Here is a 16743-nt window from a genome sequence, read left to right as displayed (position 1 = left end):
TGGTCAACAGTGTTTTTTTCATGCCGTCACCACTCATAGGGTTCGCTTCCCTCTGACCAGCTACTGCTTCTTCCTATCAGCCATCGCTTTGACCCCTCCGCCATTACCTTCTCCACCTTGTCTCTAAGGCGGAAGATGCCATGGTGGATGATAGCGGCCACCATGGGAGAAGGAGTCGGCGGTGGAGGGGGAGCAGATAAAGTGACGGCTGACAGAAAGAAGTGGCAGCTGGTGAGAGGGGAGGGAACCTCATGGTGACCAAGTGCGTCCTGACAGTGGCAGCGGCCTGAAGAAAGCGCTGTTGACCAGGGCTTACAAAGCGAGTCTCAACAACAGCCGTGTCAACCGGATGTTGAGGCAGCTGGCGAAGAAGGGCTTGCTGGTGCAGACCAGCGACATTGGCGCCTAGTTTTAAAGTGAATAAACTCTTAACATTTTTATCAGCTGATGTAATAGTTTGTTAATCGTGAATATTGATAAGTCCATTGAAGAGACCTGGGCCATCTGGTGCTACAAATGCATTATACAAATTCTACAATACAAATTGCTATTGACTTTTATTCGTGGAACTGTTCTGAAAGGAACTCTGTCAGACTTTTCTGTTGGAAAATGTGATTTTGTGGATGTTTACTTGGGAGAAAATGCATATTGTCAGCAAAGTTGATCAGCCCGCCAGCACTTGAGTGCTTGAGGAATTGTTGCATCATTGTTTTATACAAATGAGTAACAAGACTACATTTGGTCTGCAGCTCTGTAAATTTTTAATGGGACACAAGAAACAAGATGCTTGAATCTTGAGCAAAAACTGCTGGAGAAACTTAGTGGGTCAGGCAGCATCTGTGGAGGGAATGGACAGATGACATTTCAGGTTGGTACTCTTCTTCAGACTGATGGAATTAGGGGGAGAAAACTGGAAAAGAAGTGGGGCAACGTCTGGCAAGCGACAAGTGGATACAGGTGAAGGGGATTGATTGGCGGCTGGGTGGAGTGAGTGACAAAGGCTGGAAGTGAAATGATGGCAAAAGGGTGTCAGATAAGGAAAGGTGGGTGAAATGTGAAGCCAGAGTGAGGGTGGAACACCCCCCCCCCCCTTGTCACTTGCTATTCTTTGCCACACCACTACCTCTCAATTTTCCAGCTTTCTCCCCCCAGCCCCCCACCAATCCATCAGTCTGGGGTCCCAACTTTGAATTTCCGTTTGTCCATTTCCTCCACAGTTGCTGCCTGAACTGCTGAATACTACCTCCGTCAGTTTGGTTTTTTATTCTGCAATTTTTCTCTCATTTTCTCTCAATTTTATGACAGCTGCCTTAAATTTCTTGATTTTATTTTACACATCACAAGGATCATTCTTCAAGTAAGGTGAAGGGGTAGCTTGCACTAAAATTTCCTGCCTTTGTTTTCCTCTCTTTCTGACCTTGGTTTGGCCACTTCCTAACCTCCCCACTGTTGAGTTTGTGACCACAAATTCCTAGCCTTGGGACATCCTAACATTAGTGTATTGAAGGGCTAACAGTAATGGCTCAGACTATGGAATGAAACCAACAAATGTTGGAAATGATTCCACATTGTGTGGCATCTGTTAAAACAACCTATGTATGCACAAGCATAATAGTGGTGCCTGAGGTTTATTAATATCAGGCTAAAAGGTGGCAGTGTAATAGATGAAATGGTGCTCCTCAGACCCTTGTTTAACTTCTTTGGAGCAGTGTGGCTTGCCAAGGGGAAGAGTTGTTTGTGTGTGTGGCAATGGAGAACTCAGCAACCAACATCTCTTGCTTGTAGATTAATTGAATATGTTTAACTAAATAGGCCTTGTTCCTTAATGTTTTGCTGTGTTAGCCAAAAGACCTATGTGATTGGTAGGAACCATGGTGGTACTTAAATAGATATCTTCCTAATTTATTTACACAGTGGGCCAACATTATTCAGAATAATTTACTAGGTACAAGTTAAACTTTATCTATGTGCTAGTATTTTCAAGCTCAACTCCCAAAACAAGATTTATCTAGTACCTTTAATGTCAATTACCCAAAAGCACGTAACAGGGTTTTCATCAAACAAAGTTTGACACAAGTCATGTATGGAGATATAAGAAAATAATTGCAGATGCTGGTACAAATCGATTTATTTACAAAATGCTGGAGTAACTCAGCAGGTCAGGCAGCATCTCGGGAGAAGAAGGGTCTCGACCCGAAACGTCACCCTTTCCTTCTCTCCCGAGATGCTGCCTGTCCCACTGAGTTACTCCAGCATTTCATGTATGGAGATATTGGATCAGATGATCCGTAACTTCATAGACGAACATTTCTCAGAGGACAACAAAGAATAATGGCTGCAGGGTCCATCTTGACTGTAGTGGTTTATTTTATTCAGCAAAAAATAAACTGCTGGGGGAACCTAGCAGGTTGAGCAGCATGTGTTAGGGTTGGGGATGTAGATGGTGGTGAAGGAATTATCAACGATTTGGGTTAGGCTTTACCTCTGTGGTTTCCAGCTCCATTTCCAGGCCTCCCAGTTCAGTCCCAGCCAGGATTTTGAGTATGACATTCAATTTGCCTCTTCCCCTTGTGATTTTTTATTCTTTCTCGCTCTATTTCCTCCTGCCACTTGGTGGTATGCTTTTCAATCCCTCCCACCCTCGCCCATACCACAAATGTTACTGGACTTCCTCCAGCAGTTTTTTTTGTTTTACCCCAGATCCCAGCATCTGCTGTGCCTATCTCCTGTTATTTCGTTTCACTTCCTTGTGTGGCTTTGCAACTAAAGGTCAGTGCCCAGTAGAAGATTGAGCACAGGATCTGGCAAATGCATCTTAAGTTGCCGATGGTAAGGCAGTCTTCCTTTTGGAGTGCGGCACTCTCCATTCTGTTTTAAAAGGTGGTCTTGGGTTGGATGTGCATAACTGACGCAGCTAACAGAACTCTACCAACATAAGCATTGTAGTTTTCATCAGTTTCTAACTTGGCAATTGTGGTCTCTCTTGCTTGAAGCAGTGAACCTATTACTGAGAAACTAGTGTAGGAAGGAACTGTAGATGTAGATTTAAACCGTAGATAGACACAAAATGCTGAAGTAACTCAGCAGGACAGGCAGCATCTCTGGAGAGAAGGAACGGGTGATGTTTCAGGTCGAGACCCTTCTTCAAACTGAAAGTCACGGGACTGAGAAATTAGATCTGGCTTGTCAAGGAAAAAGTGTTGCGTAATATACACATCGCAGTGTTCTGCAAGTGAAGAGACTATGTATTCAAGAGAGAGTTAGATATAGCTCTTAGGGCTAACGGAATCAAGGGATATGGGGAGAAAGCAGGATCGGGGTACTAATTTTGAATGATCAGCCATGATCATATTGAATGGCAGTGCTGGCTCGAGGGCCGAATGGCCTTCTATGGCAGGGAGTATTTTTTATGTTTCCTTTGTGTTATTTTCTTTTCCACATTATCCATAGAAGGAGATTATGATCCCCTTTCTGTGCTGTTGCTGACAGGACGTATTGTAAATATGTATCCCATAGTTCTTTTCTGTTTTATTTCTTTACAGAGGTATGTCTGTGCCTCGACTGATCTCTGACAAACCATAACATGCCTACAGCAATCAGCTTAAACTCATTTTAATCCCATTATAACTACCTTGTCACCGACTGAACTCCAAACAACGGAACCACTAGATTGAAATTTGTCATAATTTAAAGGACTTAACTCTTTCCCCCACCTGGTGTAGTGATGAAAGATAAAATATGATGTATTGTACAAGAAAACTGCTTTTACCATCCCATTTGGTGTTTGCTTTTTTAAAATCTGTTCAGATAATTCTTTGTTTTATCCTGCTCTTTGCAGACATAGATTTATTAAAAATTGAAGATAGACCCAAAATGCTGGAGTAACTCAGCGGGACAGGCAGCATCTCTGGAGAGAAGGAATGGGTGATGTTTCGGGTCGAGACCCTTCAGTCTGAAGAAGGGGCTCGACCCGAAACATCATCCATTCCTTCTCTCCGGAGATGCTGCCTGTCCCACTGAGTTACTCCAGCATTTTGTATGTATCCTTGATTTAAACCAGCATCTGCAGTTTTTTCCTACACGTTTATTAAAAATTGTGCATCCTCAATTGTTGCATAGATCTAAATACACAAGCTTGCGTGATGTTTAAAAACATTCATTAGTTGTACAAAAGGAAAGTGTTGTGAGGACTGGAAATAAGAAATTGAGATATCAGTATACTTGCATGTTATCTGTTAGTTCTGTTCATGAAGTGTTGCTTAAAAATAAGCATGTTCTCATTCGGGTCTGCACATTTTGTGCAAAACTTGCATTGTTTTTGTCTTTTCCTTTTCTCCCTTTCCCCAACCCCCCCCCCCCCCCCCCCTCACCATTCCCCGAGTCAATATTTGCTGAACCAAGTATTTCCAATACCACTTTCACTGCCTCCCATCTTAGTGTAGAACTGAATTCTCAGTGCACAGTTGGATATTCAAGACGGAGGTTAGCTCAGGGGTGGTGGCGTTGGTGTACCTGGACAATTCTGTCCAGCATAAGGTAGCCTGATTAATTGTACTTTAGTATGTACTCCACTGCAGCTGAAACACATAGCATCTGGAAAATGCACTGCTGCAACTTGCCAAGGCTCTTTGTGCATTTCAAATGTGCAATCTGATTCGGCAGGAGGGATAAGAGTCACAAGGAATTGAGCAAAACGCTCAGCGGATCAGCCACCATCAGTGGAGGGAATGGACAGGCAACATTTTGAGGTTGGGACCTTTCTTCAGATTGATAGTAGATTAATCACTGTTCTCGGGGTCCTATATCACCTTCCCAATGGTAGCGGCGAGATGGGAGTGTGGCCAGGCTGATGTGGGTCTTTGATTTTATCTGCTTCTTTGCCGGGGAGGTAAATGCCTGTGGTGGACATTGTCTGATCCATCACTTTTTGCACCTTTGTTGTATTGTGTTTAAGTCACTGAACCAGAGTGTGGTGCAATCACCAGATCCCTGTAGAAGTTCCTCAGAGTATTCAGCAGCATGGATAAGGGCAGCTGATGTGTGGGAGTGCAACCATCTAATTAAGAGATCTACTACCCCCAGTGAAATACATCTTAATTTCACTCTTGAATTTAATGTTTACATCATTGGACCTTGCAGTAGAATCTTCAGCCAGAGAAATAGCTTTTATTTATCTGACTTAGATTTTGAGGGAACATTACACTAACTAGCATTGTCTTCCCTAGATTTTAAGTGGTTTGTCTTAAAATTTGAACCTTAACCTTCTGAGGTTCAAATTTGAAGACACACCATTTAAAATCTGGGGAAGACAATACTAGTTAGTGTAATGTTCCCTCATGGCGTAGTCTAATTGTTGTTTTAGTAAGTTTAAGATTCATTTCTTCCAAGATCAATATATCCTTGTGATTTGATGCTTCAGTACTTGGAGGAGATCTGAAGGTCCAAGACTTATGTACAGCAAATACATTTTTCTACCCCCTTTTATTCCTGTCTTTAGTTATCTGAAAACTACATCCCATTAATAGTTTTGATTTATTTTCTATAACAGCCACACATTTTACTTTGTGCGCTTGGCTTCCACCCTCTCCCATTTCCAGGTAAAAGGAAATATTTAAGTTTCTAGTGTTGAAGTTGTGTGCAATTCTCATTGGTAAATGATAGCAGAACAATTCGAGGCTAGCACTTGTGTGTTCCCAAATAAATTAAAGCTTAAGAATACGCCATAAGAATAGGTCCTTGGAAATTTTGTTTCTTCAGAAGCCTGTGGATTAGTAAATCAGTATATAGTATTTCATTAAAAAGCTGATTCATGCTACTTAGGTAATTTCTCAAATTAACGTGTAGTGGGCGTTGAGAGAAAAGGTTGCATCATTGACTTTCAGATTGGTTGTGCAAGATTATCAAATCTGTGGGTATAAAGGCAGGGCTAGCGATAAACGCAATGAGTATGATATTTTAGATAACTGCATTATAAATATTGCAAAATTCTATTTTATTATGTGTTGTATATGATGACGAGGCTTGTGGTTACAATTATCACAATATTGAAAAACAAGCCTTGTAGCTCAGTGCCAGCCAGATTCTTGTACAAATTGAGTTGAATGCTGAGGGAGCTTTTTTCTGCAGAATAATGAAGAAAACTAATTACTGATGGTGTATTTAAAAGTGCTTGATGGACTTGTTCGGCTTTGTAATCTGCAGAATTTTTTCATTGAGCCTTTTCTTCCCCATCCTTGAACATTGACGTCCTTACAATGTAGGTTCAATGAATATCATCTGATGCATTCCTCAAGTTTCAACAGCCAAGTGAGAGTCTGATAGTAGGCGTACTGCTGTAGATAGTGGGCAAACTTCTGGAGAGAATAGAGATCAAATTTACCCAAAGCTGTCTAAACGTGCAGGATTGGATTGTGGGGGTGGGAGGGAGTTTGGCTTTTATTACTTGGACTTTTGAAAGTTGGCTGTTGAAACTTGAGGAATGCATCAGATTTAATTTTCTAAGAAAAGGAAAACTTGGGGGTGGTGGAAAACAATTAAACAATTTCGACAGCCTGATGAATCTAGAACTGTCAGAAAGACAACAAATTAGACCCTTGTCATTCTGGAATGTTATTTGGAAATGCTCTATTCTCTAATTTGAACCTGATGCTAGATTGTTGTTTGATTGTAGATTTTTATTTGTTACTAGACCAAGTGGACCCGTTGGGCCCAAACCTCTCCTGCATTAGTGCAGCCCCCTCTCCTCCCCCTCTCCTCCCCCTCTCCTCCCCAGGAGATAGATTTAAGCTATAAAATGTGAATAACTTAAAAAAATATAACACCAATCTCAATGAAACTTCTTCCATTAGCACCAAAGGGATGACAGTGAATAAGGTGGGCCTAAAATTGTCGTGCTAATCGTGTACCATTTTGGCTGTAGTTCAGGAACAAACAAACAAACGAGAGTTTTAGTATATAGATGAGTAATGAGGAAAGAAAAATGTAATTCACAAATCACCATTAGAAATTGTGAGAGGCTAAATGGCAAACTCCTTCCTGCCTTGTCTAGTTGTAGAGCAATCATGTTACAATCGCAGGGCAGGCAGATTATCATGTACAGGCCCCTCCAGACAACTGCGTGATGTTTGAGAATGAAGGCAATAAGCAACTGACATCTCGAGACACAGGCTGTCTTCACTTCTCTTTACATTTACTTTTCATTAGGATTTACTTGTCTGCCGGTGATTTTTTCCCCCCGAATGGCTGAACAGATCCGCTTGGAAATTCAGCACGGCCATGTACCTAAAGCCTAATGGAGATATCAGTGTTACCTGTTTGTGCACTGGCAGCATTCATTTAAAAAAAAGTGATGGAGGAACTCACCAGGTCAGGCAGAATCTATGAAGGAAATGACAGACGATGTTTCAGGTCAGGACCCTTCTTCAAACTGGTTGAAGTAGGAGAAAGCTGCAAAAAGCTGGGACAGGACAAGGCCTGGCAGAGTGATTGGTGGATACAGGTGGGGAGGGAGGGTTATTGGTAGGTGGGTAGAGTAAGGAACAAAGGTTACAGATGAAAAGGAGACAAATGTTTCTGGTAAGGGGAAAGGAGGAGGAGTGAAATGTAAAGCTGGCGGGAGGGATATGGGTAGAAGGGGATTGGGAAGGGTGGATAAATAGGAAATGGGAGACAAGTGTATAAAGAAGGGGAAATGAGCAGGTGACAGAGGGGTGGGAAATGCATGGACACCATGGCGGGATACATTAAAAGGGGGGATGAAGTATTACTTGAAATTGGAAAATGCCATTGGGTTGTAAGCTACCCAAGAGGAAAATTAGGTACTAATTCTCCAGTTTGTGTGTGGCCTTGCTCTGGCAATGAAGGAGGCCAAGGACAGAAACGTCAGTATGGGAATGAGGAGTTAAATAAGCAGCCCTTATCACCCTGCTCAGTTCCTCTTCTCTGTACATTCATCTCCCATCCCCGAGTCCTATGCCTCCCTTTTATCCTTGTCTCTGGCCTTCCATTTCACTCCTCCTCTTTCCTTATCTGACACCCTTTTGACTCCTTTTCATCTCTAGCCTTTGTCACTTACTTTCTCCATCTCTCCATCACTTGTATCCACCTATCACTTGCCAGGCATTGCCCACCTCTCTTCCAGTTTTCTCCCCACTACACCATTCTGAAGAACGTCATCTGACCATTCACTCCACAGATGCTATCTGGCCCGCTGAGCTCATCCAGCACTTTGTTTTTTGCTCATGCTAACATGGTTAATAGGTTTGCGGGTGACATCAAAATCGGTGGTGTAGTGGACAGTGAAGAAAGTTATCTAAGATGAATGGAGGAAGGAGGCCAAGGAATAACAGATGGAATTTAACTCTTGACACGCGCAAAATGGTCCATTTTGGTCAGTTAAACCAGGGAGGACTTGCATAGTAAATTAAGAATTTGCGACAAAGTCTAACAAACTAATTGGATCGTTTGAACAATATGCCTTTCTTTATTGGGGGCATTGCTTTCTAAATGCATACATGTTATCACCCCTTTAATTATAAAGTTATAAAATCTCAACCATGCAGGAGCTCAAGGTTGGAAAGTGTTAGAAAGGTTCATTCTGAAGTGTACAACCCAGGCTTTACCTTTCCTCTTATTCAAAAGCATTTTGAAATTGTGCACGGTCATTTTGTTTGCAATAGTGATGAAATGCTCAAATCCTAGCCACAGAACACATCTATGCCTAGAATGTGAGTGACTGGTTCACTACATTTTTGTTCTAGTTATGGTAAAATGTTGCAGTTTCCCACCTCCAAATTTATTCATGAAATGAATAAAATGTCTCTTGCTGTCTCTGTCAATCCTAATGAATCTTTTTCTTTCTTTTAAAGTGCTTCAATGACCAAAGCCTCCACAATGCTGTGTCAGGGCTTTGTTGGCATGTGTTGAAATTGCCGATGCATCCTAAATTAGGAATGACTCGTGCGATTCTAAACTGCTTGGCTCTACGTTGAGTAGTTATTGATATCTGTCAGGATGAGCAGTATGTGGTCGATTGCTTTGCCGCAATTCAAGGTTTTGGCCTAATAATTGGTTTTGCATTTATATTAAAAGACCAAGGTTTACACCTTTCAACACCTCCGCCTATCCTAAGTGCTTTTTTGGCAAAAGTGTAATTTTTAGATTACAATCAATGCCAAATGGGTGAAGCAAGGTCCTACGCAAATAACAAGAAAATTACGGTGATATTTGAATAAATGGCTGCTTTAGTCATTAACAGGTCATTGCACTTTGACCTGTTTAAAAGTGCAGGGCTCACTGCTCACTTTTGAATGCAGTTGGCTCGCACATCTGGGTTCCCATGTGATCTAACCTTCCCGACTAGTCTGCCATTTGGGACCTTGCCAATGGCCTTGTCAAAACCCTTGCTAAAGTCCAGATGAACACCATCCATCATCCTGCCCCCATCAATCTGGCTATCCCAATCTGTCCTTGCTTATCTAAATGATAGTAAATCATATTTCTCAGAATTCCTTCTGGTAGACCTACCCACCACTGATGTCAGGCTTGCAAACCTGTAATTCCCTGGCTTATCCTTCTTGTACCCTTCTTAAATAAAAGTACAACATTAGCTATCCTCTAGTTTTTTGGTACCTTTCCCATGACGGAAGATGATGCAAATATTTCTGCCAGGACCCCAGCAATTTCTTACCTAGTTTTCCACGACGTGCCAGGAATAGCCTGGTCAGGCTAAAGGGATTTAAGGAAACTTTTTAAACACTACCAGCAACTTTCTTTATAGGTCTAACACGAGCAGCACGGTGGTGCAGCGGTAGAGTTGCTGCATTCCAACACCAGGGACCCGGGTTCTATCCTGACTACAGGTGCTGTTTGAACGTTCTCCCCGTGAACTGCAGGGTTTTCCCCAGGAGCTCCAGTTTCCTCCCACGCTCCAAAGGCATACAGGTTTGTAGGTTAATTGGCTTGGTAAAATTGTAAATTGTCCCTAGTGTGTGTAGGATAGTGTTAATGTGCGGGGATCGCTGGTTGGAGTGGGCCAAAGGGCCTGTTTCCACACTCTATCTTTAAACTAAACTAAATGTATTCACTACTCGCTACTGGCACTGCACTACTTACTCACTTCCCTTTCTTCCTTTGCTTCCATGATCACTCACCCATTTTTATAATTTAGTTCAGTGGGGTGTGCATGAATTCTAATTGCAGAAGTCAATACTGTTTGCTCAGCGCTGCGTCATGACTGAAGGAAAGCAATGTTCCTGTGGGCTCCAGGCCAAAGGTTTTGTTCAGCATGGTCAGGAACGGATTTTTACTGAGACTGTCCCAACCATTTACAAATAGAAGGTCATCCTACTTGTACACTTAACCAAGTGCTATGCAATAGGATTCCCTTCCTCAAAGGACATTTGTGAGCTGCTTGTGTTTTTGCTGTATTCCAACTGCTTTCACCGCAGACCTTTAGCATGCCAGAAGGAAGGCATTCCCTTTGTATAATAAAACTCCTTTAATTTGGTTTGCTTGGGATTTAAGTGCAGGATAGTGTGGATTATTTGATGTGATTTCATAGATACTCCACGTTTCTAATATATTCTTTAAGAATATTCTTTACGAAGGGGAACTGATGCTTGACTAATCTTCTGGAATTTTTTGAGGGTGTAACTAGGAAAATGGACATGGGAGAGCCAGTGGATGTAGTGTACCTGGACTTTCAGAAAGCCTTCGATAAGGTCCCACATAGGAGATTAGTGGACAAAATTAGAGCACATGGTATTGGAGGTAGGGTACTGACATGGATAGAAAATTGGTTGGCAGACAGGAAACAAAGAGTAGGGATTTCAGTATGGCAGGCAGTGACTAGTGGGATGCCGCAAGGCTCAGTGCTGGGACCGCAGCTATTTACAATGTACATTAATGACTTAGATGAAGGGATTAAAAGTAACATTAGCAAATTTGCAGACGACACAAAGCTGGGTGGCAGTGTGAACTGTGAGGAGGATGCTATGAGGATGCAGGGTGACTTGGACAGGTTGTGTGAGTGGGCAGATGCATGGCAGATGCAGTTTAATGTGGATAAATGTGAGGTTATCCACTTTGGTGGTAAGAACAGGAAGGCAGATTATCATCTGAATGGTGTCAAGTTAGGAAATGGGGAAGTACAAAGAGATCTGGGTGTCCTTCTTCATCGGTCACTTAAAGTAAGCATGTATGTACAGCAGGCAGTGAAGAAAGCTAATGACATGTTGGCCTTTATGACAAGAGAAGTTGAGTATAGGAGCAAAGAGGTCCTTCTGCAGTTGTACAGGGCCCATGTGAGGCCACACCTGGAGTACTGTGTGCAGTTTTGGTCTCGAAATTTGAGGAAGGACAATCTTGCTATTGAGGGAGTGCAGCATAGGTTCACTAGGTTAATTCCTGGAATGGCGGGACTGTCATATGTTGAAAGACTGGAGCGACTAGGCTTGTATACACTGGAATTTAGAAGGATGAGAGGGAATCTTAGTGAGACATATAAGATTATTAAGGGACTGGACACACTAGAGACGGGAAACATGTTCCCAGTGTTGGGGGAGTCCAGAACCAGGGGCCACAGTTTAATAAATAGGGGTAGGCCATTTAGAATGGAGATGAGGAAAAACTTTTTCACGCAGAGAGTTGTAAATCTGTGGAATTCTCTGCCTCAGAAGGCAGTGGAGGCCAATTCTCTGGATGCTTTCAAGAGAGAGTTAGATAGAGCTCTTAATGATAGCGGAGTCAGGGGATATGGGGAGAGGGCAGGAACGGGGTACTGATTGTGAATGATCAGTCAAGATCACATTGAATGGCGGTGCTGGCTCGAAGGGCCGAATAGCCTACTGCACCTATTGTCTATTGTTTATCGTCTAATATGTTATGGTGTAACATTTAAGTCCAATTTTATTTAACTTGGGATTTAAGTGCAGGATGGTGTGGACTATTTGATGTTATTTCATAGATATTCCAGGTTTTTAATTTGTTCTTTAAAAAGATGTTATGGTGTAACATTTCAGTCAATCCTTTAAGTTCACTGCAATTGTAATTTTTTTTAAAATTGCTGAAAACCTATAAATACTGCACAACTGTCCTTTGGGTACCCATTGTTTAGTCACTGGGAACAATGTTCTCTCGTTTACTGAATAAGTGTTTGATTTCTTTCAATTTTACTGCATATAGTGGGGATGTAATTGGCTTTTGGGCTCTAACCAGGGTACTGCACCTGGTTTGCATGGTGGTGTTAATGAGTTGGATCTTGGTTAGGGCATCGGCGAGGTGGCAGAGTTGCCCTTTAGTGTTCACTGGTGAAGTTGAAAGAGAGCAATGGTGCTTGTGTGAGGCTGCCTTTCTGAGTCAGTGACCTACATTCTAGTGTGCCAACATGAGTGCTTGGAGATGATAAAATTGAGATCGCTATGGTGCTCTCATTTACACCCACCTCTGCAGGCCTTCAGATGGAATTGGATATCTCCAAAACATTCTGAAGGGTAACACATCCGTTAAATGAGAAAGTGAGAATCTTTCAGCATCTAAATATGTGCACAGAATATTATCTGCCAAATCATTGGTGCATATCCCAGTTGTGAAACTAAATGACTTAATCTAATAGAAACAATGTAGAATAATTTTTCCACGCAGGTTTCCATTAACCTTTTTTGAACATTGGCTTTGCAGCTAAAATGGCAATAGGCTTTCATGATACAGAGTACAGAATTTTCCCAAGTATACTTAAACCATTCAAATGGACAAATTATTGTGTTTTTTGTTATTTGAAATGTAAATGGTGATGAGATAAAGAACACACACGATCTGATTGAATGGTCGAACAAACCCTGGGTCAAATGTTACTGTGTTTTCTAAATCTCATGTCATATATATATGCACACACTTTATTTTCTGATCTGGTCCAAATGTGATGACTCTCAATGGTAGTGGGCATTCTGTTTATGATATCTTTGTCCAGATCTTGAACAACTTGTATCTCTAAAGTATTTTGCATCACCTAACACTAAAGTCCTACCTAAGGATATTTGTGGATCTGGGATGTTGTAGTTAAGCGAACCTTTCCAGCTTTGAATTTTACCAAGACCAATAATCTTTGTTTTTCTTTTAGCAAACCTCGTTAGCGAGGAGCATGGATTCTTCCGAAGCGGACATTATTGCGCCCACAGCAGACGGTGCTGTTGAGTCTCCTGTAGTAGTGGAAGAGTCGTTCTTCAGTACATTGGACATCTTTCTCTTCACTCTTATTGCTGGATTTGCAATCTATTGGTTTTTCTTCAGAAAGAAAAAAATTGAAATCCCTGACTACAAAACATTACAGCCACAGTAAGTGTTTAAACAAAAATCCTGGAAAAACATTGGGAACTAGTTGATTTGAGTTCTCAATGGTTGTGGGGAGGGGGGGGGGGGGGGGTGGGGGGTTGCCGGTGAGGAAAAAGTGGAATCTTTCTATTAAGGTTTTTGCCTAGCCTAAACTTGGCCTGTTTGTAACAATGATGCAGTGAGCACAATTTCATATCTCTGCCTCACTAATGCCATTTATCTACTATTGTCCTTTTCCGCCTCTGAAAGCATGCAGTGATACAGTTCGATTTGAAATGAAAGGATTAATTTTACTGTGTTAAAACAAATTGGCTGAGATTTATGAGTTATCAATAAATACGGGTGAGGTGCCGGAAGACTGGAGGGTGGCAGATGTGCCTTTGTTTATGAAGGGCTGCAAGGAAAAGCCTGGGAACTGTAGGCCAGTGAGTTTAACAATTTGTGGTCTGAAGGGTACTAGAGAATATTCTGAAGGATAAGATATACATGGATTTAGATAGACTAGGGCTGATAGGGATAGTCGGCATGTTTTTGGACGTGGGCAATTGTGTCTCACAAATCTGTTTTTTGAAGATGTAATCAAAAAGGTTGATGAGGGCAGAGCTGTGGACATTGTATATATGGATTCCAGTAAGGCATTTGACAAGGTTCTGCATGGTGGACTGTTCTGGAAGGTTAGATCGCACGGGCTCCAAGGAGAGCTAGCCGACTGAATAGAAAATTGGCTTCATTGAAGGAATCAGAAGACAATGGTGGAAAGTTGTTTACAGACTCGAGGCCTGTAACTAGTGGTGTACCTGAGGGGTTGGTGCTGGATCCATTAGTGCTTGTCATCTTTATCAATGATTTGGATGAGAATGTACAAGACTTGATTAGCAGCAGCGAAGATGGTTATCAAAGGTTCCAGCAAGATCTTAATCAGTTGGACAAGTGGACAGAGGAATAGTTAATGGAGTTTAATGCCAATAAATGTGAAGCATTGCATTTTGGGATGTCTTGACCCTAGTAGGACCTTCACAGTAAGTGGCAGGGTACTGGGGAGTGTTGTAGAGCAGAGGGATGTAGGAGTGCAGATACACATTCTTTGAAAGTGGAGTCATAGGTAGATAAGGTGGTCAAGAAGGTTTTCGGCACATTGGATTTTATTAGTCAGGGTTTTGAGTATACAAGTTTGGATGTTATGTTACAACTCTACAAGGTGCTGGTGAGGCCACAGTGGGAGTATTGTGTTCAATTTTGGTCACTCTGTTATAGGAAATATACTGTTAAGCTGCATACGAGGATGTTGCTAGGAGTTGAGGGCCTAAGCTTTAGGGAGAGGTTGGATAGGCCAGGACTGTATTCCTTGGAGTGCAGGAGGATGAGGTATGATCTTATTGAGGTGTATAAGATTGAGGGGAATAGACACGGTAGATGCATAATCATTTGCCCAGAGTAAGGGAATAGAGAACAAGAGGACATGGCTTTAAGACGAGACGGAAAAGATTTAATAGGAATCTGAGGGGAATTTTTTTCTCACAGAGGGTGGTGGGTATATGGAAAGAGCTGCCGAAGGAGGTAGTTGAGGCAGGAACTATAAACATTTAAAAGGCATTTGGCCAGTTACAAAGTTTCAGAGGGATATGGAACGATCGCAGGAAGGTCTGACTAGAGTAGATGGGGCATCTTGCTCACCATGGGCAAGATGGGCCAAAGGGCCTATCTCAGTGCTATATGACTCTTATGACTCAATTCTCCCCCACCCACCCAAAAAAAGGCAGGAAGCAACGAAACCTGGTTGTGGTTCTGTTTACAATGAGTAAATCCAATAGTCGTCATAGCGTTGTATAAACAGAAACCGCCCCTTTGGCCCACCACAATCATGCCAATCTTTTTACCCAACTACACTACTGTAATCCCATTTGCCTGCATTACATCCATGCATGTCAATGAATTTCACCACAAATATACAATTCAGCTGTAAATGCTGTCACTAAGCCAGGCAAGCATGCATTTGACCAACTCTGCCATTGCCTTCTCCAAATAAAATGTGGCGGTTGTTGTTGGGGGTTTAATTTCAAATGTAAACTGGTTTTCATTCATTGCAAAATCACACTGAGCAGAGTGTGTGGCTGGTCACATAGAAGAATTCCCGTATAATTATGCTTTACGGTGGATGTAAAATAAAATTCCAAGCATTTGTGAGATGAAGGAAAAAGTTGAAATTTAAGATTTTTGTAAACTAAACTAATGAAACATTGCATTCAGTAGTATTTGTTGGAAAGTCCATGAAATTAGACTTTGAGCCCAAGGTATTGCTAATCAGTAAATTGTGGCATTAAATAATTATGGCATATAGAGCATCAGATGCAGATTTTCAAGAACTGGAATTCCTTGTAAACATTTGGTGCATGCATTGCTTCACTGGTTCTGTTTGTTACACTGGAGAAGGGTGCACGGCAGTATAACCTGTCGAGCAGTATGTAATGACTGACCGCAGCTTTTGCATTATTGGACTTCAATGAACATTGTCCAGAAACTGCTCCATTCTTACAGCAAAATCAGTCCAATTTCTTCCCTGAGCTTTCCTGAAATTGTTGATGTACTGTCGGTAGGCTTGCTGATAAGACTTCTTCAGAAGTCGCCTATTATTTAACTTTATCTTTCATGCCTTAGATCAACCTTTAATCTTTTCAGCTAAAGAAATTGAAAAAGAAATGCTATTTCAATCATCCCTGGTATTTTCTAGTAAATACATATTCAGTACAATTTTACTAAACATCTAAAAGTACACAATACTACCAAATATGGCTGTACTAAATTCATCACTTTATATTCAGGACTTCTATATGCAATGCCAACTTGATTTTTTTTAACCACATTATAATTATCCTAATTTTGAGCTTTATCTACTTCCTTGCCTGTTATCTGTTTTCCTTTAATTGGTTTACGTACCCAAAGTGAAGTTGTATTGATTTCCCAGTTTGTTTTATTCAGCATTGTTTTTGAGGTAAACATCATCAATTGACCTGCAATTACTCGATGTATTCCTTAATTGCTACTGTCACCACCTAATTTGTGCAGCATGTAAATGGAAGTCAAAGATAAATGCTGTATAGATGGTTGGATGATGTGCTAGTAATGGCTTAGTTACAATTGGAGATGTTTATACCAGTGCCAAGCGAGCAATTGAACGTTAGGCAATTTTGGGATGTGGTACAGTTGGTCGGATTGAACATTTGAAAGTACAATACTACATTGCTTGTTTTAATTTCTGGCATTGACTGCCATAGCTATCTGTTTGAAAGATGATTCTCTTCTCCCACAGTCCCTTTTCCATCAGAGCAGCTGAAGATTTGAAGCCCATGCCCTCTCATATTGCACTATCAGATCAAATTCCATGTTGCTGTCCCACTTCCTACAGCACATCTGTTA

The 16743-nt window shown here is 41.5% G+C and overlaps 1 protein-coding gene across 6 annotated transcripts in view; it reads left to right on the top strand.

Moving 5' to 3' along the window:
- The window catches only part of LOC144606430 (NADPH--cytochrome P450 reductase-like), a 70796-nt gene that overhangs the window by 10345 nt on the left and 43708 nt on the right, over nucleotides 1–16743 (top strand). For 5 of the 6 annotated variants that reach the window (XM_078422504.1, XM_078422506.1, XM_078422505.1 and 2 more), the window contains exon 2: nucleotides 13118–13332. In XM_078422504.1, the coding sequence (XP_078278630.1) occupies nucleotides 13139–13332 (194 nt within the window). In that variant the 5' untranslated portion in view covers nucleotides 13118–13138. Of the gene's footprint in view, nucleotides 1–9923; nucleotides 9943–13117; nucleotides 13333–16743 lie in introns of those variants that run through there. The other variant, XM_078422507.1, reaches the window with a different exon arrangement.

This window comes from Rhinoraja longicauda, chromosome 26 (genome assembly GCF_053455715.1).
Source record: "Rhinoraja longicauda isolate Sanriku21f chromosome 26, sRhiLon1.1, whole genome shotgun sequence".
In the NCBI taxonomy this organism is placed as follows: Eukaryota; Metazoa; Chordata; class Chondrichthyes; order Rajiformes; family Arhynchobatidae; genus Rhinoraja; species Rhinoraja longicauda.
This window is presented reverse-complemented; position numbering and strand designations above follow the sequence as displayed.